This window comes from Alosa sapidissima, chromosome 2, assembly GCF_018492685.1.
Source record: "Alosa sapidissima isolate fAloSap1 chromosome 2, fAloSap1.pri, whole genome shotgun sequence".
NCBI lineage: Eukaryota > Metazoa > Chordata > Actinopteri > Clupeiformes > Clupeidae > Alosa > Alosa sapidissima.
This window is the reverse complement of record NC_055958.1, coordinates 19,428,572-19,454,698: the sequence shown is the minus strand read 5'-3', so window position 1 is coordinate 19,454,698 and position 26,127 is coordinate 19,428,572. Positions and strand designations below refer to the sequence as shown.

Genomic DNA, 26,127 nt, shown 5'->3' with positions numbered 1-26,127 from the left:
ACGAACTCCTACTGCTGCTCGTTGGCGATACGAAGTGTTCATTTCAAAATGTTACTGGCAGATGCTACTACCCACAGGTTGCTTGAAGCAGCCGGCTCAACACAGAGCGAGTTGACCAATCACAGTTATGTGCATAAAGTTAAAGCAAAAACATAGCCTACATTTTTAAAAAATAGTTTTCTTTGTGCATGTTGATTAACTAATGACAGCCTACTATTGTCTGCTCCAAATTTCTCGTAGTCTAATTATTGATGAAAGATGAATGATGAAATATTGCTGAGTGTTGATGAAATGGTGGCACAGGCCTATCGGTTGTACCGACTCCTTCACATTTTCATGACCTAGCCTAATTATATAGATATTGTAGTATTTTTTTATATCAGTCTTTGAAAACTGAAAAAAAAAAATGTCAATGTCAAAAAATAATTTTCGAGAATGAGGATTAAATACTGGACATAGATTTAATATTGCTGTTTTTCCTTTGTCTCCCTCACATTTTCATCTGTTCTTACGACTAGTAAACAAAACCATATGATTTACTTAATGTTATACAAGAACAGAATACAATTTAACAGAATTGAGTTCAGACTTGAGTTCGGTATTTTGGGTCCGGCCCTCCTCAACAGTCCCAGTTTGTCATGTGGCCCCTTGGGGAAATTAGTTGCCCACCCCTGATCTATATGTATACTGTCTGTTGAGGTTTGGTAGTTTCAATGCATAGGTTGGATTGGTCAAAACTGGTTTAATGTCTTATCTTGTGTGTTTACACAAAATACTTGAAACAGTAGTTAACAGAAAGCACAGCATGACATTTTTAGCACCCTCTACAAAACTGCAATATATTTACGGATCAGTTTACATACAGGGTTTAGACAAATTCCTGGAGTTACTGACCCAGACCAACAGTTCATGGGCAAGTGTGTGGTCCTTGCAGCTTCCATCAGGATGCCCTCTAAAATAGTCTAGTTTGCTATAAGGCCGTGATTATGAAGCTAAAATGGTTAAAAAGTTTAGTTGTCTGAATTTTAATTAATAACTGCAGCATGATTGTTTAAGCTGCACATAAGTGGACACATTTCACATCCTGTTTATGTGTTGAATGAAAAAAAAGTTTAGCCTTTCATTCTATGCATGTTGAAAGAAACACATCAGAAACGCATTTCACTATTAATCATTTTAAGAAACATTCATATTGTTAACACTAAAATGTAAAAAGTTAATGTATTTACATGTAGATTCATATAATATCCTTCATTAAATTCATGACAAATTTCTGAATATTAGACTACTTTTTACTTTTTTCCTGTTAAACTGTTCTACTTACATATCCTTTTCTTCCTCTAAATCTTTAACCTCCTGATTGTTTCAACTTTTGTGGCTGCCCTAACTCAATAACTTGTCTGACTTTGACCTATGTCATCTCGATGCATCTCCACCTTTTCCTTTCCCTCCTTTTCTGATGGAGAATCGTTTCTCTCTTCATTCTCTGGGACCACGCCCCTCCCATCCTTATTGTTCTCACACACACACATCACTTTTACTATTTAGTTGTTCCATCTAATGTTTCATTTGATCATCTTCCTCAAGGCCTTTGCCTTTCACTGGTTCCTCGTCATCAGCATGGTGTTCCAATTGGCTCGGCTCATTCTGTAGTTGTCCTGGAAACTCAGTCTGGAGCTGCTCTCCGTCTGTCTGTCCTTGATGCACCTCAGTGTCCCCTTCTTTTTCTTCCAGCAATGTCTCCTTGTCTGGGTCCCTGTTAGGATTCATCTCAACATCTTTTTCATCCACCTTTTTATTTTCATCAGAAGTGCTGTTGTTTAGATCATCTTGCTGTCCATCTTTTTGTGTCCTGGCTTCCCTTTGCTCCTCATCCTTCTCTACTGGGTAAGGGTTTTCAATCTCACTGAGATCACCCACATCTTCAGCCATATGATCTTCAGGCCCATGGTGTTTCTTTTCATCCACTACTTTCTCATCACCCTGGACTTTGTCAGCATCAACCTCACAAACTTCTCCCTTTTCCAGTTTACAGTCCTCTTCTATCTGAGCATCACTTTCACTCTTCTCTTTTAACAAATGCATGTCATCTGTCTGTCTATCATATTCAATTTCCTGCTCTCCATCACTGTCAGTGATATTCTTATCATTTCTTTCTTCCAGATTGGTGACAACATGATGCTGTTTTATTGGTTGATCCTGCGACTGGGTGCTGTCAATATGCCTTCTCTCCTCTTCCTCTTCTCCCCCCTCATGTTCCAGGTGTTCCTCATTCTGTAGCTGACCTAATGTGTCAAAGTCTTCCTCTTCAGATTCAGATTTGGGCAGCACAACTTTTTTTCTTTCTTCCTCCTGGCTGTGTTCATTTTCTTTTTCAGTCTCAGTCTTCTCTTCATCCTCTTCATTTTCATGAAGTACAGGGCTGTTTGTGTCATTTTGCTGTCGGTCTTGTTCGATCTGTTCTTCCTTGAATTCTTTCGCCAGTAAATCCTCAGCCTGGCCATGATTGCTCATCATTTCTGTTTTTCTATCCTGCTCATGATCATCTTGAGTTTTCATAATTGTATCAATTCTCTGGTCTTCAGGTAAACTGTCCTGTTCCTCTAATGCCACAGGCTCTTCTTTAGGCATGCTGTCATCTACTCCTTGCCTGTTCTCTTCCAATTGAGTATTATTTTCTACCCCTCCATTTTCTACCCCTGACTTTATCTCACTTTCTTCATCAGACATTTCATCTGTCACACTGATATCTTGATGATCTTGGTATTCAGGTAAACTGTCCTGGTCTTCAGGCAATCTGTCATGTTCTTCTATTGCAACAGTGTCTTCTTTAGGCATTATTTGATCTTCCCCTTCCTTCAATGGGGTCTGTCCCTCTTGTATTTTATCTTCTGCTGGAGTATTAGCTTTTGTCCCTTCATTCACTGACTTAATCTCACTTTCCTCACCATTTGTCTCTTCTGTCACGCTGACATCTTGACAATCAATTTGCTGCTCTTCCAAACTGGTATCACTACCCTGCTTCAAAAGTTGGTACTCCTGCTCACTATTTACACTCACTGTGTCTTCATCAGATTCATCTTCATGCCTTAACTCATTCTCCTCCCTTTGATTTGTGTTATTGTCCACACCCTCACCCTGCTCCACTGCACTCTCCATTTCCATGTCTCTCTCGTCAGGACATGGATCCATCCCGCCATCCTCTCCTTCATGCTCTTCGGTCCTTTCCTCATCTAATCTTTTGTTTACATGTGGCTCCTGTTCTCCTCCATCTCTAGTCTGATCCTGTAGCACTTCAGCTTCTGTCTTCTCCTGAGGTTCTGGAGTTCTACTGCCTTGTTCATTTTCTCTAAGAGGCTGCTCTTTGGTTATAATGTCCTCTTCCTCATCTTCAGCAGGTCCCTCTTGTTTTTTATCTTCCGCTGGAGTGTTAGCTTTTGTCCCTTCATTCACTGACTTAATCTCACTTTCCTCACCATTTGTCTCTTCTGTCACGCTGACATCTTGAAAATCAATTAGCTGCTTCTCCAAACTGGTATCACTACCCTGCTTCAAAAGTTGGTACTCCTGCTCACTATTTACACTCACTGTGTCTTCATCAGATTCATCTTCATGCCTTAACTCATTCTCCTCCCTTTGATTTGTGTTATTGTCCACACCCTCACCCTGCTCCACTGCACTCTCCATTTCCATGTCTCTCTCGTCAGGACATTTCCTCTCTGGATCCATCCCGCCATCCTCTCCTTCATGCTCTTCGGTCCTTTCCTCATCTAATCTTTTGTTTACATGTGGCTCCTGTTCTCCTCCATCCCTAGTCTGATCCTGTAGCACTTCAGCTTCTGTCTTCTCCTGAGGTTCTGTAGTTCTACTGCCTTGTTCATTTTCTCTACAAGGCTGCTCTTTGGTTATGATGTCCTCTTCCTCGTCGGTCCTTCGTCTCTCCTGCACTGTACTACTATCCTCCTCCTCTCCTAAGCTCTCTGTCTGAGGGTCCAGCTCAGCTTCACGTTGGTCATCCTGTTCATTCTCTTTTTCATCCTTTGGAGTATCTTCCTTTAGATGCTCCTGAAGATCCTGTTTTACCTCAGGAAGTTCTTCCTTCAGCTCACTGCCATTGACTTCCTCCTCTTCAATTTGATCAGGATGGACAATCACACCATTCCTTTCCTTATCCACAGAACTCGCTTCCACAGCCATCTCATGGTTCTCTTGAACATGCAAATGCATATCTTCCACTATGGTTCCTTGTTTTAGACTCTCTTCCTCCTGACTATTTTCCGTGTCCGTCCGCGGTCTATTTCCTTCTCTCTCCTCCTCTGCTGCTCCACTTTCAGACCTCAGATCTGTGCCTCTCCCTGTGCCACTCAAATTCTCTTCTTCTTCTTCTTCACAGCTTTCCCTTCTGTCTCTTCCCTCGATCATGACAGTGACGTTGTGGGAACGATAGGTTTTGATTTCTTCAGGCACACCCTCTGGACTACCATGAGGAAGTTCCTCATCCTCATGCATGGGCTGATCTTTGCTGTGATTTACAGCATTCAGTTGCATGTCAGGCTCTTCTGCACTAGATGAGAAGTTAGTAATGACAGCTAGTGCTGATTCTGCACCATGTAACTCTGGTTGGACCTCCACAGCCTTCTGGTCCAGTGTGGCTACCTCTACAGACACAGGTATGGTTTTTTCAGCACTTTGATCTTCCTGCTGCAATCTGGCTGTAGATTTGTCTGGACTGTTTAGGTCCTTTGCTACACAAGTGCCATTTCCCCGTTCATGTCCTGCTCTAGGAGGCCTTAGTTTAGCATGGCTTGGAAGGGTTGCTCGTAAGGAGAATGAAGTATTTTCCTCATTGTCTGTGTCTTCAAGGCCAGAACCACTCTTCTGGTTGTGGTGCACAGCTTAAAAGAACAAAATAAAATAATTACTGGAAAATCCACTTGATGTATTACATATTATTTTGGTATTGTTAAGCTCTCTAAAGCCTCTGCGTTTTATGATTTATGTTTGTTTTTGTTGTTGTTTGTTTTGTTGTTTGTGTGTTTTTGTTCTTCTTACCACGAAACAGCCCTTTCGCTTTCCTCTTCTTTCCCCCTGCATCTTCAGTTGTGAAGGAGACAAAATGTCTTTATTGCACTTGTCAGATCAGTCAGAATCATGCTGTACCACCGTTTCTGTACACTTACATTCCTTCACTGGCAGGTGCTTTTAGCCAGAGTACCTCACAGTGCAGCAAAGACCTACATTTTAATCAGTGAGCTTCTATCAAACCATGATGTTGTCAGTACTGTATCTAGCAGTTCACCTACAGGTTGATACCACAGTAATACCACTTTTATGTAGTTCAGTTATCACAACTAAGCATAACAAATAACTCAACTGGCTTTTATTGAAGTGAGAAAGGATGATAAGTATCCATGTGTCTAAATATCAAAATTATTACCTGTGTCATTGTCTGTTGGCACCCCTGCTGACAGCAGGTTTTTGTTTTCTCCTTCACATTGGGAAAATATAAAGTGACAACATTAAGGCTTTTATAGAGAATGATATAATCATTGCAACATTGTAACATGTTCAATTATATGTTATCAAACATCCCCAGCAATCAGTCAAGTTTGAAAGATTAATGTTATTCTAAATATGAGCAAGAAAAAATTTGAATGCATGTACAGATTAGAAGGTTAAAGCTTATACTGCTACCACCAACCATGTTTTACTACAACTTCGTCTGGGAATGTTGGGGGGTAAATATTACACATGCATTCCAAAATTCATCCAGGCCAAAGTACTCCTTTTTATTTAGCTAAGCGGTCTGGTTGGTGGTGGTCATGGTCCTGCAGTTCAAATACTTCCTATCTCCTCTTTGACTCAATCTGAGTTCAACAAGGAACATTTAGTTTCACGCCAGGTGTGTCACTGAATAAGAATTCCAATGCGTGACCAATGTAACCCAATATTGTTAAGATACAGTTAAACTAGTTAATTATGTCTAATAACATTCTATTCTCTTCATATCTAAAGTTTGAGATTCCAGATCAGATCGTAATAATTTTGAATAGTGTTCTTTATAGATAACACAATGTGGGAATTCACAATGGAGGACATTTTTGTCAATTTTCTAGGAACCCATTAAGTGCTAAGTTCAAGTCAGTATGGCATTAAAATGACTTTGAAGCCATTGTTTTTAGGTAAAATAACTATTGTGTTACGTTAAATCCACAAATTCACTTGTAGTACATCAAGAAGGACATCAGTACAGCCAAGAGGTATGATATAGCTATCATATTCCATTGACTGGCAGTTCATTAGAACTCACAAGATGAAGATTAACACCTCTTCCCACACATATAAACCTAAAATGTCTTACCATTTTCAATGTCCACCTGATTGTATGTCTGGTTCGGTCTTGGTTCTTGCAAATGAAACAAGACACAGCTGTTATTTCAATACAAATGTTGATCATGCAATGACTTGCTATATACATTGAACTATATATTAAAGAAATATTAAGTTTTTGCTTACTTTTTTTCTGCTTTCTACAAACCAAGAGCGGGATCAGAATTAACAGACATAAAGCGCATATGACAGACAGGACAATTGCAGCAATAATGCCGGGAGAAATGCCACCTGTATTAAAAATATGAGAATTAGTTTTGCTGCATGTGACAGGGACCAATGTCCTTCCAAAAAAACTGCACTAATATCTCTGAAGATTATACATGACCTCATTGTTTTCACTGCTGTTGATAGGGAAAGAGTTGTGCTTAACAGTAACATAAATCCTAAGGTCTTCAACTGACTGAACTGAACACACTTTCAACATCAGACTAGAACTGTGCAATGAGAATACACCAAACCAGGCATATAGCCTATGTGCACAGAATCACCCACTAAGTCAAATGCAAGACACTATAAAAGACTTTAGGCAAGATGTGACACTGAAAATTCAAAACACAATTATGTTGTTAATTTCTGACCTGGCTGGCAGTCTTTTAGAGTGAACGTAACATATTTCTCGCTGATTTCATTCTTCACAAAGCAGGTGAAAACAGACTCGGGGTCCTCCTGTTTGCCAAGCCGCAGCTCTGAGCCTGGATGATCATACACCGTAGGCCCCCTCCACCTGTAGGTCACTGGGGTGTCCGCATCCACACCGCACAGGAGCGTTTCCCCCTCTGACTCTGGGTTGGCTTCTTTACACGTCACTTTTGGCTGTGGAACAGTATCTGCGAGTAAAAATAAACACTGTCTGTGTACAGCATAGTTTTTTTCTTAAGGTGTGTTTATTAACTTGCATTCTTGTTTTCCTTGTGCAGTGAACACAGCTAGTTATCAGTAGTGGGAAGTTATCAGGAGGTGTGTTCATGGGTGTGTTCGGTCCACTGATAAACCTGCCCTGTAGGGTGTGGGCACTCAGCAGTAAGGCATAAAGGATGCCTCATCCTGAACTAAAATGAGATCTAAATGTCTCGAGGTATAACATTGTTATAAATCCATCAAATGAGAAGCCCTGCGAAAGAATGCACTTCTGTCTCAATGTGAAAAGGCCTACGATATGCATTTTTAGAATCTGAGTCATAAAATGACACATAAAACAACACATTCTAACTTGTGAGGGGTCTATGCAGGTTAAATGTGCATTATTGCTTTTAAACCTTCATAGTACGATATGTACATAACAGGGGATTTTAAGAGCCAATTAATGCTAGGAGTTAATCAAGTATTAGTAACCATTTTGTCCATAGCTGGCACAACAGAAATATAAGGCCACAGGGTTGCAGAGGAAGTAACACATTAGTCATTCTCAGAATGCAGTCTGTGTGTAGGCTGGGTGTACCCATGCGTAATTGCGCAATATATGGGCAGCTACTTACCAATTACTTGAAGATTGTGTTTAGAGTACTGTTGCTTCCCATTTACAACAGTGGTTGACTCATAAACACCGCCATCACCTGTCTGTAGCCTCTTTATAGTCAGATCTCCTGAGCGGAGATCTAAAACAACCCGTTTTTTAAAAGGATCAAATGTTAAAATTTGTTGCTGATCGTAAACTACCACTTTGTTGCCATTATGTGTCCAGGTTACTTCCTCCAACGTTCCCCTTGTCTGTGGTTTTAATATTAGACTGCTTCCTCGTTCGCCAAGGATAGCACAACGCACTTCACCTGAAAACAGCAGAAACACATATTAGTAGGCTACATCCAATTCAAATAGATAACAACGAAGAACACTATACACCCACTGAGTTTCAGTGGCCATTTTAAACTTGCTACAAGTACAACATGATTTCTACTATCGATACAACTTTGATTTACTGTTTGAAGCTTCGGAGTATCAAAAACGAGAATATGCAAATAGGCTATAAATTGTGAATAAGGTTTTTTTATTTAAAATAAACTTACCTACAGAGCACGTTACCAACATGAATGCCAGCAAATTAAGTACAGTTCTGTTCCCCATCGTGTGATCATGCTACTTGGCGCTTCACGTTTCGAGTTTTACACGAATTTAGCAAGGAGCTTACTATCCATCTAAAATGCTGCCAACAAGGTTGCCTACGTGCTGAATTATTATGATTAGTCAGCGAAGATCCATATGGTCGTCAACTAAGTTTGCAGTCAGAAGGTCTGGATAGGCACAAAGGTAAATTGGCCATATTCCCAGTGGGAGGAGCACGTTGCCACTGCGTAGTACATGCCTACCTGACTCCAGTAGGAGAGGAAGAACAGGTGATAGTAGAAATACCTGCTGGACTCAGTATATGACCACAGGCTTCTTAACGGCTTTTGTGACCACTGAAAAGGGTGGAGAAAGGTACCTTTACTCAGAGATGGGTAGTATTAATACATGTATACACATGTCTTTCAAGTACCAAATAGTTTTTTTGCAATATTCTGAACCTAATAAAATGTATTTGAATTGGCATAAACACTGTAGTGTCCCAGGGTCTTTGACTGGAAATGTATTTTGGTAACTATTTCACTGATTTGGCTCAATAATATGTGTTATTTATATAGGGCATTGGGAATATGGGCAATGGTTGTGATAAGTGAAAAAGAATCAGACAGTGGTCGTCTACACACAAATATGAAACAAAACATGGTGCTGGTCATATAATTAGAATATCATGAAAAAGATTTATTTCAGTAATTCCATTCAAAAAGTGAAACTTGTATAATGTACAGTACTGTGCATTCATTCCACACAGACTGATATATTTCAAGTGTTTATTTCTTTTAATTTTGATGATTATAACTGACAACTAATGAAAACTCCAAATTCAGTATCTCAGAAAATTAAAATATTGTGAAAAGGTTCAATATTGAAGACCACACTCTAATCAGCTAATTAACTCAAAACACCTGCAAAGGCATTTAAATGGTCTCTCAGTCTGCTTCTGTAGGCTACACAATCATGGGGAACTGCAACTAGAGTCAGTGCTTCAAGAACCACCACGCACAGATGTATCCAAGACATGGGTTTCAGCTGTCCCATTCCTTGCGTCAAGCCACTCTTGAACAAGAGACAGCGTCAGAAGCGTCTCGCCTGGGCTAAAGACAAAAAGGACTGGACTGCTGCAGAGTAGTCCAAAGTTATGTTCTCTGATGAAAGTAAATTTTGTATTTCCTTTGAAAATCAAGGTCGCAGTCTGGAGGAAGAGAGGAGAGGCACTGAATCCACGTTGCTTGAAGTCCAGTGTAAAGTTTCCACAGTCAGTGATGGTTTGGGGTGCCATGTCATCTGCTGGTGTTGGTCCACTGTGTTTTCTGAAGTCCAGGGTCAACGCAGCCATCTACCAGGAAGTTTAGAGCACTTCATGCTTCCTGCTGCTGATCAACTTTATGAAGATGATTTTCAAACAGGACTTGGCACCTGCACACAGTGCCAAAGCTACCAGTACCTGGTTTAAGGACCATGGTATCCCTGTTCTTAATTGGCCAGCAAACTCGCCTGACCTTAACCCCATATAAAATCTATGGAGTATTGTGAAGAGGAAGATGCGATACGCCAGACCCAACAATGCAGAAGAGCTGAAGGCCAATATCAGAGCAACCTGGGCTCTCATAACACCTGAGCAGTGCCACAGACTGATCGACTCCATGCCATGCCGCATTTCTGTAGTAAATTAGGCAAAAGGAGCCCCAACTAAGTATTGAGTGCTGTACATGCTCATACTTTTCATGTTCATACTTTTCGGTTGGCCAACATTTCTAAAAAAAATACTTTTTTTGTATTGGTCTTAAGTAATATTCTAATTTTCTGAGATACTGAATTTGGGATTTTCATTAGTTGTCAGTTATAATCATCAAAAGTTTAAAAAATAAACACTTGAAATATATCAGGGTGTGTTATGAATGAATATAATTTCACTTTTTCACTTTCAGTAAGTTTCACTTTTTGAATGGAATTACTGACATAAATAAACCTTTTGATGATATTGTAATTATATGACCAGCACCTGTATATCATTAAATAAACATATTTCTATTATTTGTGAAACACCTTCATGTAATATTATTATAGAGCCTTTCCTACTTTTGAATATGAGACACTTACCACTGGTGGTATCTTCATGTTATATGATACCTAACCCTATAGGTTCCTGATAAGTCACACTTTAACAACACAGAGGTTACTGTAGACACTGATGGACTCCTGAACAGCCTTGTTTGCCATGACATACATGCTTAATCATTGCCTCAATGGACAACTTCTAATATCCCTTTTAGATTCAAATCCTTGACCCGTTACTCTTAGTCCCTTAGATATAAACACAATATAGACTTAGTTAAATTTAGTTGGTGTTCGGACTAGAAATCACAAGAGAAATAGAAAAAGAATGGATCATGCATGTTCTTCATTTGCTTGCGTACTGATTTTGCTCCGACACTTGAATGCCTGTCCCAAGAGGCTGTTCAGATAAACTGAGGTTAATAAGGAGATGTTAGACACCATTAAGTTATCAAATTTCCTCCAACCTCCAGACTGTTACCCTCTGTTACCAGATATGAAGCTCACTCTCTGTACCTCCTTTGCCACCTCTACATTTGAGACTGAGTGTGAGTGCGGTGGTCAGCGTTAGTCTACTCCATTAGAAATGTATCAATTAGGTACGTTCAGTTTTTTTTTCTCGAAATGTCTACAGTTCATTAAAAACAGCACAATTATAAGACTTGGTGTCAGTTTTGTTAGAAAATTAAATATTGTACACAAAACATGATATAAAAACAAATACAAAAATAGGCCTACAGATTTAGATATCTATTTAATAATTATTCCCAAAACTTTCCAAGACTAAGATCGAAAAAACACTTATTAATATGTGGTTCTTAAATCTGCATTCAGAGGATAACATTCAGAAAGATACATATGGCTGAAAGAAGGCTCTGAAATGGATTCTCAATAGTTTCTCATACTTAAATGCTGCAATATTGACTTCCTCCCCTAGATGGCAGATTTTAATAAGTCAGAGTTTGAGCACCAACCTAGTTCAGAAATATCATGAAAACTATGTACTGGATAGAGGTATAATATGACCGCCACATGGTGCTTCATGAACTATCTAAAGAAAATAAATCTTCTCAACTTCTCTCTATCCCTATATTAACTTACAGTATGCACTCTCCTTAGTTGCTCAATGTTAGTTGATACTCAATTTTTTGCTTATGTAGATTATACAAAACATACGTTATAGCCACACCATACTCATATTCTTTACAAGGTCAAAACAAACAATCAACAAACCTGGGTTGTAGTGGAGGCTGAACACAAGTAAACAGTTCATCCACCTCTGAAATTTCAGAAATATGAACTCTTATTAGAGTTTATCCACCTCTCAAAAAGTTTATTTACCAATATTGCAACTTTAAACATTCAAAAATCACACTTATTATCCACAATCACAATATGTACACTTATCAACACTCTAGGAATAATTTAATACCACTGGTATTGTTATAAACATTGGACAATAACCATCATCATGTTCTGAATGCCTTTTAAAAAAAATCTGATTCCGCATGGCACAGTCCACCTCACCGTGGTCACAGAATTCATAGTTCCCCCCCCTAACCCAATGTACATCTGTATCCACATCGCAGTATAGCAGTATAGTTTAAACATTATAATATTACACACTGCTTTGTTTTTTTTAGTGTGTGTGTGTGTGTGTGTGTGTGTGTGTGTGTGTGTGTGTGTAAAGACGGTAATTCACAAGTCTGTACCCACATAAGACTTGTGTACAGTGCTTCACTAAAGTAAACCTTGGTGATTCACAAGTAGTGTCTGTACCCACATTGCATGACACTTCTGCCATAATTATGTCATTGAAATGAGAACAAAAACCGTTTGTTTAGCCAGTTTCAGAACTGTTTGTTTAGCCAGTTTCAGAACCGTTTCTTTAGCCAGTTTATAACAGCCAGCACCAAATTGAACAAATTAGCAGTTGTGTCAATTATCAATTGTCTGGTTCTGTCATTTGCATGATAGCATGTATTATTTTTGTGAGAAGAAGGCATATCCTGTTTTAAATGACTGAAACAAATGGACTGAAAAACAATCACGTTTGCACCTACGCCTAACTAAATGACGTGTCACATGTATATACAAGCCACAACAACTAACTTGCCCTTTGTTGCAGTTGACACAGATCATTGTTTGGCCTCAATTAGATTTGTGACATTCCTTCAGAGATGTTGTTTTTAGGAATCCTTCTTCACATCAGTTTATTTCATGTATCAATGTCAGAAGTGGGTGAGTCACAGATTTAAATCATTTTGTTGTTATAGTTCTTTATTTTTTCTAATTAGTGAGCCATTTAAAAGTAGCTATATATCCAGTAACAGAGGCTTCAAACCCTTGTGCTTATGTTTATTAAAAAGAAGTGCAAACATTTGGCGTTTCATTTCCCCATTGAATTAATCTGTATTTATCTGTGAATTAAACCGTATTGAATCATATCTTCCAAATAAATAAATAATACGTCTGCACTTTGTTGAAGAAGGGAACAGCATTATCGTGTATTCATGTGTTTCAATTTTGAATAATATATTGCCTGTATTTTAAACAGAAAATGTGCAAAAAATGAAAAGTGCTTAGTCATTTGTTAACTCCATGCACTACCCTTTCACAGGGCCAAATTTAAATCTAAAATCTAACGATAATTTCATAACTACACAAAATAATTTAATACCATGAGCGTGATCCTAAACATAAACCTTGCTGGGTCAGCTCCGTTTTCACGCGCCACATGACTTACGTTCATGAACAAGACACTACGCTCATTTATTGACTTTGCATTTTGCCCATATTGAAATTAGGGGCCGTAGCGTTTTTCATGTACATGAAGGTTCTGTATAAAGTGAAGACAACATAAAATAACTCCTTGATCATTTCTATCAGTTTAGAACAGATGTGTCAGGTTGTTCAGACACTCCTGATGGTCCTATTCATTGCTCAACAAATGTTAATATTATACAGATAAATATACAAATGTGTGTAATTTGACACAATGACTCTTCTTCAATAAGTCATCGCTGTAGGAGGCACTTCAATGTTTTGTGATGATTATCAAAGCCTCACTAAGATGACCAACTGGTCTGCTATCCTGACATTAATCAGATTGTGATCTTCCTCTAGAGACAATGGTGTGCAATGGTGTCTTTACATTCACATAGGAAAACTCATCGGTATGGGGTTTAATGCCATAGGCCATGAAATATCAAGGGAGGAAATTCTTACAAGTACAAGTTCCTTCCTGTGCATATGCAAACCTGTATTATTTAGCACAAATAATGAGTCTCAACCATCAGTAAGGTTTAAGATTCATGGCAGAACATTATATGTTGGTTTTCATTTGTATCTGGGGGGTAATCGGGATTATTCACGGTGTAAACAAGTCAAAATTCTGACGCCTTTATTATAGTACTATGATGTCAACATCACAGTGTTAATGTGTTCCATTATCTTTTAAATAAAGTATTACGGGACACCTTTTTTTCTCTTTGCTTTGTGAGTGTGTGTGTGTATATATATATATATATATATATATATGTGTGTGTGTGTGTGTGTGTGTGTGTGTGTGTGTGTGTGTGTGTGTGTGTCTGCAGGTTTTTGCTAACATATATTTCCAACCTTTATTCTCTTTACAGCACCTTGCAATATTTCCAAACCAATAGGTGCCAATGTCCTCATCCCTTTGCCATACAAAGGCCTGACAGCTGATGCTCATTTAAAATGGATGCACGGAAAAGAAAGAGTGTTCTATAGCAAAGGAGGTGAAATAAAAGACGAAAAGCGCAAAATTAAATTTGATGGATCACTTATATTAGACAATATCAAGTCATCTGATTCTGGGACATATGAAGCCACAGTCCATGATAGCAAGGGAGCCCATGTTCACTTCTCATCCCAGCGTCTTTGTGTCCTTGGTAAATATTACTATCATAATAAAACTGCTCATGTCAGCAATACAATTGTATGTTCTGTGTTGAATTTGAACATGGTCATTCTTTATTTTATACTGTATCAACCTTGGAAATTGTGATTTATTTTCCAGAATCGGTGAAGACACCTGAGGTGAAGTACAGCTGCGCTGGACAATGGCCTGTACTGACATGCACACGTGGAGGTCCAGAAGTGAATGTCATTTGGTACAGGAACAACCAAGAGATAGGACAGAGACAGCAAACACTGACTCTGACCGCAGACCTGTTCAAGGCTGGAGACAGATACTCTTGCACGGTCAAGAATCAAGTCAGTGAGAAGAAGAGCAGTGAGGTCAAACCTGTGTGCTCAGGTTTGTGTAAAACTACACGTGACTGCTATGTTGGTTGGTTTCATATTTCTATTTGGGACCGCATCTGATATTGACAACCCTTGTTTTTTTCCTTCTTTATTGTGAACTGAAGGTAAAATACAGGTGAACACACCCACTGTGACTTTCAGGTGTGACAAAGGCACCATGCAGATGACATGCGTGAGTTCCACTGGGATGGTTTTCTCATGGAACCGCAATGGTCAGAAGCTGGTCGGAAAAGATAACACAATTCTGAACTTAACCGAGGCAGAGTTCAAGTCTAATCACACTTATTCGTGTGTCATTAAAAATGGAACCACTGTGATTCAAAGTAAAAATGTGCAGCCTTCTTGCAAAGGTACAGAAAACACAGACTGTAAATGATTCTAAGTTAGGTGCTAGGCACACAGGTGAGTCATAATGTTGCATCTTTATAGTTGCAGAGCAGTCAAAGTGGCCTAACATGGACCTATGGCTGATGGTGACGATTTTGGCTGGAGGAGGACTGGTGGTTGTCTTAATCATCCTCAGTATCGTGTGCTGCCTTTGCAAACGTAAAAAGAGTCAAGAGAAAGGTAAGAAACAGATGCTATTTCAAGTAATCTATATGCATCTGAGACTTTAATGGTTGATTTCTTTGATTTTAGTCTGTGAGTTTGCACTTTTTTAAATGACCACTATGGGTAGCACATCAGACACATGTTCACATTAGAAGACAGACTGTTGTTTGCGGCCTAACTGAGGTATCCTTTGCTGTGACACTGCTTATTTGTCCATGTAGAAAAGGAACTGAGACTGGCCAACCTGACTCATTCGCCTGACAATCAATCTGAGGAGTCTCCCCTCAAAAGGCCACGTAGGGAAAGAGGGCCCCTCCCCGAAGTCCCTAAACCTCGTGTGAGGCCTGCTCAACTCCACAACAGTGGCCAACCCGGGCCTGACATGGTAAAGAACAGCCAATACATGCACATGGTATGAACTTTGCTTCATTTGTTCACATTTACTCTGTTCAGTTGTTCCTTTCTTCATGTATTCGTTATTTCTGTCTTTACCAAAGACAGTGGGTAAGCATTTGTTAAATGGAACAATGCTCTGGGTTTTGTTGGGATTTTATACTTTATTATCAACATGTTATTTATAGGGGGGCTTTTATAGTATACATTTTCACAGGCTTTATTTTTTTCTGAATAAGGTGGAATTCCCTGTGGACCGTTAAAAGAAAATGCATTTTTATCAACTGACATACTTTTGTTGGATATATTGTTTGAATACATTGATACATGTTGTTCTCATATTGAATATGTATATTTTCTGTCATTTAAAACAATACATAGAGTCACATAACTTTCATAATTTGTTCTGTTTTAGATTCATTTTGAATGATTAAAAAGTCGAAGCCCCTTGCGTCTCACTGAGTGTTGTCTGCTTTTTCATCCCCCACCTGCTTCGATCTGTGTCATTTGCACAACCAAATGGGTTTTTTCTGCTTTCCTGTTTCAACTGAATCAACAGGGGCCTTGGTCTGTGGTTTACAAAGCAGCAAGAGATAGAGACATCTTGTTCACCTTGTATTATGAGAACATACCAGGGCATTCACTGACATTTTGAAGCCACTTGCATAGTTTATATAATGGTGTAAAACTTAAGCTTAATACAACAGTGAAATTATTGACACATTTGCAAAACTAATACAAGCTGACTTGTGGACATAACAACACATTCATTTGTTGTTATTATATATTTTGTGATGAATGGTGAAAAAATGCCAGAAACATGAAAAGCAGTTCACATCGTGTCACACGATGGCCTCATGTGAGGCCGGCGGATTTGGAACCCAAGACCACAAACGTTTTTCCCTTGAGAGGTGTTTTCACACTATGGTTTAAATCACACCATAATTGTCTTTCATGTCTTTTTATAGCTCAAGCAACTTAGCACAATTCGAGGAAATCATGTTGGCTAAATAAATATGTGTGTACAGTACATATTTAGTTGAATTTCATATGGATCACAAGTTGTAAGGCTTTATGGTGACTGAAAATTATTATAATAGCCTAAAACAAATCAATACAAACTGAAAACACTTCTGGTTGTCTGATGACACTGCATTTAACATCAGATGATTTCATGACAATATAGTTATTTAGCAAAGGCTAATCCAGAGCATTGCAATAATGGAAACATAGCCTGTTTAAAAATTAAACCTGGTATTTCAAATGTAGGCCTAGGGGCCAAGCCTATATTCATTGTCAGTTTGTAGCTTTGATTGTTGAAAGTTCCTCTACAAAATATATACATTTTGAGGTCAGTTTATTGCAGTTTGCAATTTAATACAAAACTAGAAGAATTGTTGAAATTGTTTAAACTGATGAAAAACAATTGATATAGCCTGTTACAGAGAGAGTAGGCAAGAGCAGATTGTGCAATATGACAGCACCCCCTACTGTCACATTAGGCATGCCTGGTGAAGAAGGAAAAAGGTCAAACATCTGGCCAGCCAATGAGTGTGACTACCTCCAATGGCTGTGGTGTGTGCAGCTCAGCCAATACCGATGGACCTCTTTTGACTAATTTACGACCGACCAATTAACTGAGAAAACTGAACAACAATCAGTCTGAGGCTTAGAACTACATAGAACTCAGGTAAGCCATCATGTACCTGTTCAATTGTCTACCTTTACTGTACCCGTGTAAAGTTTTGTACTTGCCCCGGTACACCCTATTTCTAAGCCTATTAAATAATTATTTTTAGCGTGACAATGGAAAGTATATGACCACTAACCACATGCCTGCATGCCTCTTCTGCAAGCAATGGAAGAGGAATGCGGAGACATTGAGGTGGGGTCAGTTCAAGGGTGCATACAGCACACGAAGTGATATTTTCCCCATTTCTTAGCCCAGGAGGACATTGGGACATTGTTTGATGTAGATGAGGTGACTGTATGTGTCCAGAACCCAACTGAAGGTGGGATCTAGGCCCACTAAACCTGCAACACCATCCCTTACTACCAGTACTTATTTTCTACAATTACACTTTCCTGGAGTTATTTTTGCTTTGTTTACAGTACAGTAACATACAGTACTGTACTGTATACTGTACTGTACTGTATACATACAATACAGTACTGTATTGATTACTATGATGTTTTATTTTTTGTTGTAAAACTTGCAATAGAAAAACAACAGCTGTAAGATGATTGCTGCAAACACTGACTCTGACCGCAGACCTGTTCAAGGCTGGAGACAGATACTCTTGCACGGTCAAGAATGAAGTCAGTGAGAAGAAGAGCAGTCAGGTCAAACCTGTGTGCTTAGGTTTGTGTATTACCATGTTTCCCATGCGACTGCTGTGTTGGTTGGTTTAATACTTTCTATTCTGGACCGCATCTGAGCATCTAATATTGGCAATCCTTCCTTTATTGCCTTTTTAATGGAAACTAAGGTACAACAGTGCAGGTGAACACACCCACCGGGACTTTCAGGTGTAACAAAGGCACTATCACCGTGCAGATGACATGCATGGGTTCCACCGGGATGGCCTTTGAATGAATGAAACCTCAATGGTCAGAAGCTGGTTGGGAGAGATAACACAATTCTGACTTTAAGCACAGCAGAGTTAAAGTCTAATGACACTTTTTCATGTGCCGTTAAAAATGGAACCAGTGTGATTTGAACTGAAAATGTGCAGCCTTCTTGCGAAGTCTTCATTGATGAAACACAGAATGTAAATTATTATCCTTTTTTTAGGTGCTGGGCACATAACTGAGTCAGAGTATTGCATCTTTATAGATGCAGAGCAACAAAAGCTGTCTGGAATGGACCTGTGGCTGATTTTGGCTGGAAGAGGACTAGTGGTGTTAATCATTCTCAGCATCACGTGCTGCCTTTGCAAACGTAAAAAGAGTAAAGAGAGAGGTAAGAAACAGATGCATTTCAAGTCATCTATATCATATGCATGTAGGAGAAAGGCTGTTGTTTGCGGGCTAACTGAGGTATCCTTTGCTGTGACACTGCTTATTTGTCCATGTAGAAAAGGAGCTGAGACTGGCCAACCTGACTCATTCGTCTGACCATCAACTTGAGGAGTCTCCCCTCAAAAGGCCACGTAGGGAAAGAGGGCCCCTCCCCGAAGTCCCTAAACCTCGTGTGAGGCCTGCTCAACTCCACAACAGTGGCCAACCCGGGCCTGACATGGTAAAGAACAGCCAATACATGCACATGGTATGAACTTTGCATCAGCTATTTTCATTTACCCTATTCAGTTGTGACATTACATCACTTATTTCTTTATCAAAGTGGGTATAAGTATTTGTCAAATTAAACAATTCGCTGTGATTTTATATTTTAATGGTGGCTTTTATAGTATACATTTTCGGCTGTATCTCTTCGGTTGCAAAATAAAGTGTTTAAAGGCAATTATCAGACTTGAGTTCAATTGTGGATTCGCTATAGACATGTGACATGCTTTGTCATTACAATGTACTCTGTCATTTATAAAAAAAATACAGTCACATTACTCTCGTAACAATAAGATATTTGTTATGTTTTATATTTATTTTGTATGATTAAAAAGACAAAGCCCCTTGCTTCTCACTGTTTGCTTCTTCATCTCCCACCTGCTTAGATCTGTGTCATTTGCCCAACCATTTTTGCTGCTTTCCTGTCTCAACTGAATCAACAGTGACCTTGGTTTGTGGTTTACAAAGCCACTTACATGGTTTATATAGGCCTAATGATGTAAAACCTAGGCTTAATAACACAGTGAAATCTCATTATTATCACATTTGCTAACTGTTTAGAAGCTGATTTGTGTTCAACAGTACATTTATATATTATTACATATTTAAAAAAAAAATGCCACCAGCAAGACAGTTTACATTGTGTCTTCATTATGTGAGGCAAGCGGATTTGGAACCCAAGACCACAAAAGTATTTCCCTTTACATTTACGCATGCATGCCAGATGTATCCACCACCCCAAGTGATTGTGTATGTGTAGGGTGTATTTCATACACAATCCGCAGTGCTACTCTGGGGGCATGAACATGGGGGCTCCTGAATTTGCTCCCAGAGTGTAGCATTAGCTGCCTGACGACTCTAGCTGTTGGCTACAGAAACTCGAGCTAGGTAGAACGGAGGGGTTTTTCCATACCGACAGGCTATTCGGTGACCTCGAAAAACAGATATCTATGTGAAAACACCAGAATTCTCCTTTAACCAGCTTTCAGGGGAGTGTGAGGTGGTGGACATCATGTCCCCTGAAAGTATATTATGATTATGATCTGGTTGCAATTGTTTGAAGTCAATATGCTTCCTATTTGGAGTCTGTGTTCAATACTACCAATGAATCTTTCTCTGCAACATTTGTGCAACATACACTTGCATTATTACATTATGGCTAAATGTATTCATTTAGTAAAGTAGGCTACAAAATAAGTAATAACATTCAAACTACAGAGGATAGCCTATAGTAGGCTAGGCCTACTACTAGCCAAAATGTGGTAGGAGATAGTGGTAGTTCAGGATGCAATGCGAAGAGAAGGAAGTGCATGATAAGTGCCTGTTAAGTGTGCTAGGTTGTTGTAGAAGTGTTAGGAGAGGGTATCACATACAGCCGTTATTTGTCTCTTTGTGAAGTTTAGATTTCAACTATAAGGGGCTTAAAACAATGCAATGTGCATGTTCACAACCAAAGATCTAGAATCTAAAATCTGTTCACAGCAACTTATCATCCATTTGTACCATCCGGGTACCCGTAGCATTGCACCTCAACCTCCCACACCAGGAAAAGTTGTTGGTACCACCACTAGCGCGGTTGTATTGCTGAAGGTACACAAGAGTAACGTTACTGTCAGGTTTGTTGTTTATTATCAATATCAAGCAGTTAACGTATGCTGTTATGTGTAGAAATGAGCAACAATGAGAAAAGTGACCTGTGTGTTTGTATCTGTTTCTGTCCTGAAATCATTGGCTGACATTAACGTTAACATTACCCAAACTCGTCAGACTTCATCAGCTAGCGCAAATTAGCAAACGAAAACATTACCATCTTTTTTGTTGTTAACATAAACTCACAGTAAAGACGAACCAAGTAGTTGCATCTCATTTTAGTAACCCAATAGTTACATAAAGTTTGCCGAAATTCTATTGAAACATGATTATTCCGAATCATGTCAAATGCTATCTGTGATTGCTAGGATTGCTGAACTGGAGCTAACGTAACGTTAAGTTGGGCAGCGAATTTTGCCTGTTTCACTGAGATGTTAACGTTAAGGAAAGCTCCGGTCCATCAAGGATGATTGTTAGCTATGCCTCGGGGTATGGACATATTATTTCCCGACAGCATATTTGTGCTGTCCTCGCAAAGCCGTTATGTTACAGAATTGCCTCGCTAGCCGGTGGTTTGCATGCTAGTGCAGTGCAATAACGTTACCCTCCAGTGCCGTTAGCCTATTCACATTTCGGCAGAAGTGTAGCTGAGTCAGCTGTCCGCTTGTGAATTGTTTGGGTGTGGCGTCATATGCCAGTCTAGAAATATTTTCTAGGTGAAATCAGAATGCATTTTCCTGCTAAACTCCGGACTGCTTAGCTTTCGTTTTGTTTTGCTAAGATGATCCCCACAGCCTGTGTGACAGAGATAAGCAGTAATTGCGGTCAGAATGTGTTTGAAGAAATACTGTATTGGAGTTCAAGATATGCCATGTCAGTGTTGGCTAGTTTACAAATAAGAGACCATAGTGAGTCACAGGTACAGCAAATAATACAAGTATTTTTTTACTGATTGTATATCAGGTAACGTAACACCATTCTGACTGAAAAGCAACCCGAGGAACACTCTTGTGGGGTGTGAGGTAAAAATACTGAAATTATACTTATTACTGAATAGCTAGGGACCACTCACATTGCAATCATGGACCACCAATGGACCATGGAACAGTTGAAAACATCTGTCATAATATGCCACTGACCATTATATACTGACATAATTTGCTTTGAATCTTGTAAGCGCACAATTTGAAATGATTAGATATCTAATTGAGATATTGGATTGTGATTTGATCTGCGAATAGTTTTTTGAAAGTCAAGCTTTGGTTCAGTATTCATTACTATATGATAGGCTAGGCTACATTTAAAATGACTGAAATGTTACTTCTTGTACACGACCAGCAGTCCTTGACTTTTTTGCTGTACATTCATCATACAGCTGCCTATGTTGCTTTTTAAAAATGTTGGTACATGTTAATCATATTGCTTCAGGAAGTAGCAAAATACTCCTTGATAATCAGAGTTGTGAGCTTCACGCAGCCAGAAAGAAAAACTGTTAATATTGTGAACAATGAAAATTGTGCTTGAATAAGGATATTTTGGTCAATCTGTGGAAGCATCATAATGGCAAGACATGAGACTGAGTGCAGTTTAATGGCCTGGCAAATACATCTCCCACCACTTTAGTCTGACATAAACATAGAAGGCAAAAGGCTGTTCATAATGGTCTGTTATGATTACTAAAATGTTTTAGATGTGCTTACTGTGACCTGATTTTTACTGTTGCTGCTAGTTTATTGCATTTAGTTTGAATGCATTTCTGATTATTCACAAAAGTAAGGGTAATTCTGCATGCTGGTTAACAAATCCCTGTTATTGCAGCTCTGGCTAATTCACAAATATTTAATTTGAGATAAAATCAAGAACAAGGTTAAACGAAAGGCTTTGAATGAATGATTGACGAGGACGTGAAGTTGTGATTCAGTTGGTGATTTGTTTGATGCTTCGTCTGGTCTATCTTATGAAACCAATAATGTAACCCCAGCATACATCATGTTAATAATTTCCATCCCAGCAGTTGATTTTTCCCTGGCACGACTCACCCAGATAGCAAATGCCTAGCTCACTCAGACAGATCTGGCTTATAGGATTTGTCTCTTTGTTGACGTTGTGCAGAAATAGAGGCAAGCCGTGGTGGAATTACCACTAGGCCTGTATTCATTTTCTAATACGTAAACAAAATTATTTTTCAAATATTTTAAGGATTCTTTCTTTTCTACCACCTCGGTCAGTATGCCTCCCCCTCTGTGATTTTATATACTTCCGAGTTGATCTTTTACAGTTGATCTTTTGTTACGATTTATCTCCTTGTTTGTTTAAATGTATTTCTCTCTGGTGTGCTCCAACAGTTGAAAGCTCTAAAAGCATTGTGTTAGAAGTGCTCTAAACACGGACTGGGCTGAACAAAACTCTTCCCCAACTCGCATTCAGGCCGGGGGGACACCAATTGATGGTCCTTAAGTAGTGCAATTAAGACCACTGTCTTGAAGTGGCACCCTTGGGGTGGCTGAAAGGGTCAGGTGCTGTGTACCAATGGAGAGCAGATTAATTCTGTATGCGGGCGGACAAAAGTGACTCTTGAAATTATCCACCTAATCTGTTGGAGAGCGCAGCACAGAGTCAGACACTGAGGCGAGCGGACAAAGGACAGCTGAATGGGGACTCCCGGCACGAGAGGGGTGCTCCAGACCAGGTGGTCAGACCTCCTCTGATCAGGGAACCACCCCCCTACACACACACACACACACACACACACACGTGCACGCATGCACACACACACACACACACTTCCTGTGTAAACTTCTGCGTTTCAGTTCCATTTCATATAAAGTTGCTAACAGGTCTTTTTGTGTTCCGGTTTTGAGTGCCGCTCAGTATTAGCCACAGGAGCCAAGCGAGAGACAGCATCTGACGTCAAGAGGGAAAGTGAAGTTTGGAGGGAGGAAGTCGGAGTGTGTGTGTCTGTGTGTTTTTAGCTGGTGTGTGTTGTGCTTTCAGCTCAGCACCATGTCTGACAAGAGTGAGCTGAAGGCCGAGCTGGAGCGGAAGAAGCAGCGGCTGGCCCAGATCCGAGAGGAAAAGAAGAGGAAAGAGGAGGAGCGCAAGAAGAAAGAGGTGATCCCAGGCTCCAGCACCACACACACACACACACACACACACACACACACACACACACACACACACACACACACACACACACACACACACACACACACACACGTCAACACCAACATGGCAGAACAGGGATGCTCCGTAGTCACGTTCGCCCACAGGACTGTAGTATCATCAGTGAGGTTTTTTCACTGGCCTTTAGGCTGAGCTCCCTCTCTGTCTCTCTCCCTCTCTGTCTCCTCTAGCTAGCAGAGCAGCAGCAGAAGGATGCAGCTCCAGCTGTCGATGACTCCGACCTGGACAGGAAGAGGCGCGAGGCCGAGGCTCTGCTGCAGAGTATGGGCATCACATCGGACGCATCCGTCGGTAAGAGCAGCTACACGGGACACTCACAAGAGTCAAGACCTCTTGTGTACTACTACTAATATTTACTTCATGTCATCAATCAGGTTAAAGGTCGAAGTGCCACTGTTAGACAGTAATAAAGAGTATAGTGATGTACTTTACTTGCGTAGAGATATATATATATATATATATATATTAGCTTTTATGGATATGGATGGAAAGCATGATGAAACATTTTTTTAAGATGCAGTTTTGCAACCAAACAGAAGGGGGCAGAAGTAGTCTATCTTAGATGTGGGTAGTGCCATTGTTTTTATGCTGAAACAGAGAATGTCGCACAAGACCGCGGATGGGAAAGTAGTAGAGTCTGATGCTATCCAAACTGTTGTGATTCTTCACAGACTGAGTTACTACAGTGTTTGGTTATAGTGCTAAAGCTCGCAGTTCTTCCTGTGTTTCACTCTATGGACAATAGTCATAAAAAACATTTTTATAATCACTGCTGAAAATGTAATTTATGTTGGTTTGGCATAAATACCCCTATTTCATTTTTGTCAGATTGTCAGCTTTTGTTTCTAGGTTCTAAATTGACCATTTAATGCGCTTAACAACAGATCTACATTAAACCCAATGCAGCTATGTATTGGGAGATGTATGGATGAAACATATGTGATTAGTAGCTGACTGCACATCTGTAGTCTGAGCAGTGGCCTGATAGTCCTTCTGAATCTCCAGTTGGATTGTTGTGAATATAATTGCTTTTGATTTATTCAAATTGCATTGGAAGATATTTTTTCTCCACCCTGCATTCTCTCTCTGCCCCCTCTGGCCCTCCAGCCACACGGCCAAATGTGACACGTGTGTTTTGGCATGATGAGGTGACTGTTACTCTGCGTGTGCACCGAGTGACGGCTGCTCGTTTGTCTCCATATCTAGTGCCTTCACCCATGTCTCCCACTGCCAAATCGGTGGGCACGCCAAGCGAGGCAGGCAGCCAAGACTCGGGCGACGGCGCCGTGGGACCCAGGTATAATCTCTCCTCCCTCCCCCGTAAGATTTTTAATGACAAAATGAAGCTGATTCTCATGCGGAGCTGGAGGCCTTCATACCCCCAATGCAAGGCTGCTCTGTTGTTGTGGGAGTGGGAGTGCTTGGTCTCAGCATTGCATGAACGCTTTTTCTTCTGTTCCGAAGCAAGATATGTAGACTTGTCTTTGTACCAGCCTTTGGTGCGCAGGATTGTTCTAAAGGTTTAAAAATGTTTTTCTCTCCATTAGTATAGTCTGATTCACAATTAGATGTACATAATGAATATAAACATTGTGAAAAAAAGAAAACAAAGTCTAAAATGAGACGTTAATTGAAGACCCAAGTTTTGAGCAAATGTATTTTGGTGCCTGAATAGGTAGCTAAAATATAACATCCAACAGTGTTCTACTCTTAATGGAAAAATTATTATTTACCTGTAATCACATTGCTTACCATTTGTGTGGGCAGTGCTGATGACAAACCCACACTGCATTTGAATAATTCCATACCTCTTAAGAACAATCGCATAATACTCTTCTAGGTATGGTGAGAAAAGTTTAAAATGAATATATTAGTAAGACCTCATGCTGTGTTTCCTTGTGTGCGTATCCTCGTGTGCATGGCTGGATGTATGTGCACTTGCGTGCTCAACAGTGTGAGTGTGTTTAGCTTGTTTAGCGTGTGTGTGCCGTTTGATTAGGAGAGTCTCTAAATAAATCCTACCGCGGTAGGGGGTCGGCTGAGCTGCTAGGGGGACTGCTTAACCTCCCATTAGAGCGTCGTGCCCCTGCGGAAACCTCAGCGCGGCCAGAGCCTGCAGCAGGACCGTCGGAGCCACACTGCCCCCCTCCTTCCCCCACCCCCCACCGCCATGACACCACCACCACCACACCCACGTCAGGCCCCGGCGGGTTGACTCACCACAGTGACCATTTCCTACACACATGGAGGTCATGACGCCCCCCAGACCCCCATCTGTCTCCGCCTGGTCTTCTTGAGGCTTGGGGGGGGGGGGGGGGCTGTCAG

The 26,127-nt window shown here is 40.0% G+C and overlaps 3 protein-coding genes across 11 annotated transcripts in view; 2 read left to right on the top strand and 1 right to left on the bottom strand.

Annotated features, from left to right (window-relative positions):
• Window positions 1-722: 722 nt before the first annotated feature.
• LOC121692751 (trichohyalin-like) lies at window positions 723-8,660 on the bottom strand. Of its 3 annotated transcripts, none has more exons than XM_042071639.1 (9): window positions 8,397-8,660; window positions 7,869-8,159; window positions 6,972-7,220; window positions 6,517-6,621; window positions 6,362-6,406; window positions 5,438-5,488; window positions 5,053-5,094; window positions 3,694-4,895; window positions 723-3,165 (listed from the first exon to the last, which is right to left on the bottom strand). In XM_042071639.1, the coding sequence occupies exons 1-9, from the start codon at window positions 8,452-8,454 to the stop codon at window positions 1,558-1,560; spliced, it is 3,651 nt and encodes a 1,216-aa protein (XP_041927573.1). In that variant the 5' UTR covers window positions 8,455-8,660; the 3' UTR covers window positions 723-1,557. The 3 variants fall into 3 exon arrangements, with proteins under 3 accessions (XP_041927573.1, XP_041927567.1, XP_041927560.1); XM_042071633.1 differs by having other exon boundaries at window positions 723-3,394; window positions 3,920-4,895; XM_042071626.1 differs by having other exon boundaries at window positions 723-4,895.
• A 3,723-nt stretch (window positions 8,661-12,383) lies between these two features.
• On the top strand, window positions 12,384-16,191 carry LOC121698084. Of its 2 annotated transcripts, none has more exons than XM_042079848.1 (7): window positions 12,384-12,747; window positions 14,145-14,423; window positions 14,552-14,791; window positions 14,904-15,149; window positions 15,229-15,366; window positions 15,573-15,763; window positions 15,984-16,191. In XM_042079848.1, the coding sequence occupies exons 1-7, from the start codon at window positions 12,687-12,689 to the stop codon at window positions 16,005-16,007; spliced, it is 1,179 nt and encodes a 392-aa protein (XP_041935782.1). In that variant the 5' UTR covers window positions 12,384-12,686; the 3' UTR covers window positions 16,008-16,191. The 2 variants fall into 2 exon arrangements, with proteins under 2 accessions (XP_041935782.1, XP_041935774.1); XM_042079840.1 differs by having other exon boundaries at window positions 15,978-16,191.
• Window positions 16,192-20,503: 4,312 nt separating this feature from the next.
• The window catches only part of dync1i2a (dynein, cytoplasmic 1, intermediate chain 2a), a 28,359-nt gene continuing 22,735 nt past the window's right edge, over window positions 20,504-26,127 (top strand). For 2 of the 6 annotated variants that reach the window (XM_042066914.1, XM_042066913.1), the window contains exons 1-4: window positions 20,625-20,645; window positions 23,614-23,730; window positions 23,973-24,093; window positions 25,009-25,099. In XM_042066914.1, coding sequence (XP_041922848.1) covers window positions 23,623-23,730; window positions 23,973-24,093; window positions 25,009-25,099 — 320 coding nt within the window. In that variant the 5' untranslated portion in view covers window positions 20,625-20,645; window positions 23,614-23,622. Of the gene's footprint in view, window positions 20,646-21,618; window positions 21,642-23,613; window positions 23,731-23,972; window positions 24,094-25,008; window positions 25,100-26,127 lie in introns of those variants that run through there. The other 4 variants (XM_042066910.1, XM_042066916.1, XM_042066912.1 and 1 more) reach the window with 4 other exon arrangements.

Excerpts from the sequence above, each read along its gene's own strand:
- LOC121692751 (XM_042071626.1), bottom strand. The coding sequence starts at position 8,454 with ATGGGGAACAGAACTGTACTTAATTTGCTGGCATTCATGTTGGTAACG. Across the intron at positions 6,622-6,971 it reads TCTAAAAGACTGCCAGCCAG|GTGGCATTTCTCCCGGCATT; the intron begins GTCAGAAATTAA and ends TTTTTAATACAG. Across the intron at positions 6,407-6,516 it reads TTGTAGAAAGCAGAAAAAAA|AACCAAGACCGAACCAGACA; the intron begins GTAAGCAAAAAC and ends TTCATTTGCAAG.
- LOC121698084 (XM_042079840.1), top strand. The coding sequence starts at position 12,687 with ATGTTGTTTTTAGGAATCCTTCTTCACATCAGTTTATTTCATGTATCA. Across the intron at positions 12,748-14,144 it reads TGTATCAATGTCAGAAGTGG|CACCTTGCAATATTTCCAAA; the intron begins GTGAGTCACAGA and ends TTCTCTTTACAG. Across the intron at positions 15,367-15,572 it reads TAAAAAGAGTCAAGAGAAAG|AAAAGGAACTGAGACTGGCC; the intron begins GTAAGAAACAGA and ends TTGTCCATGTAG.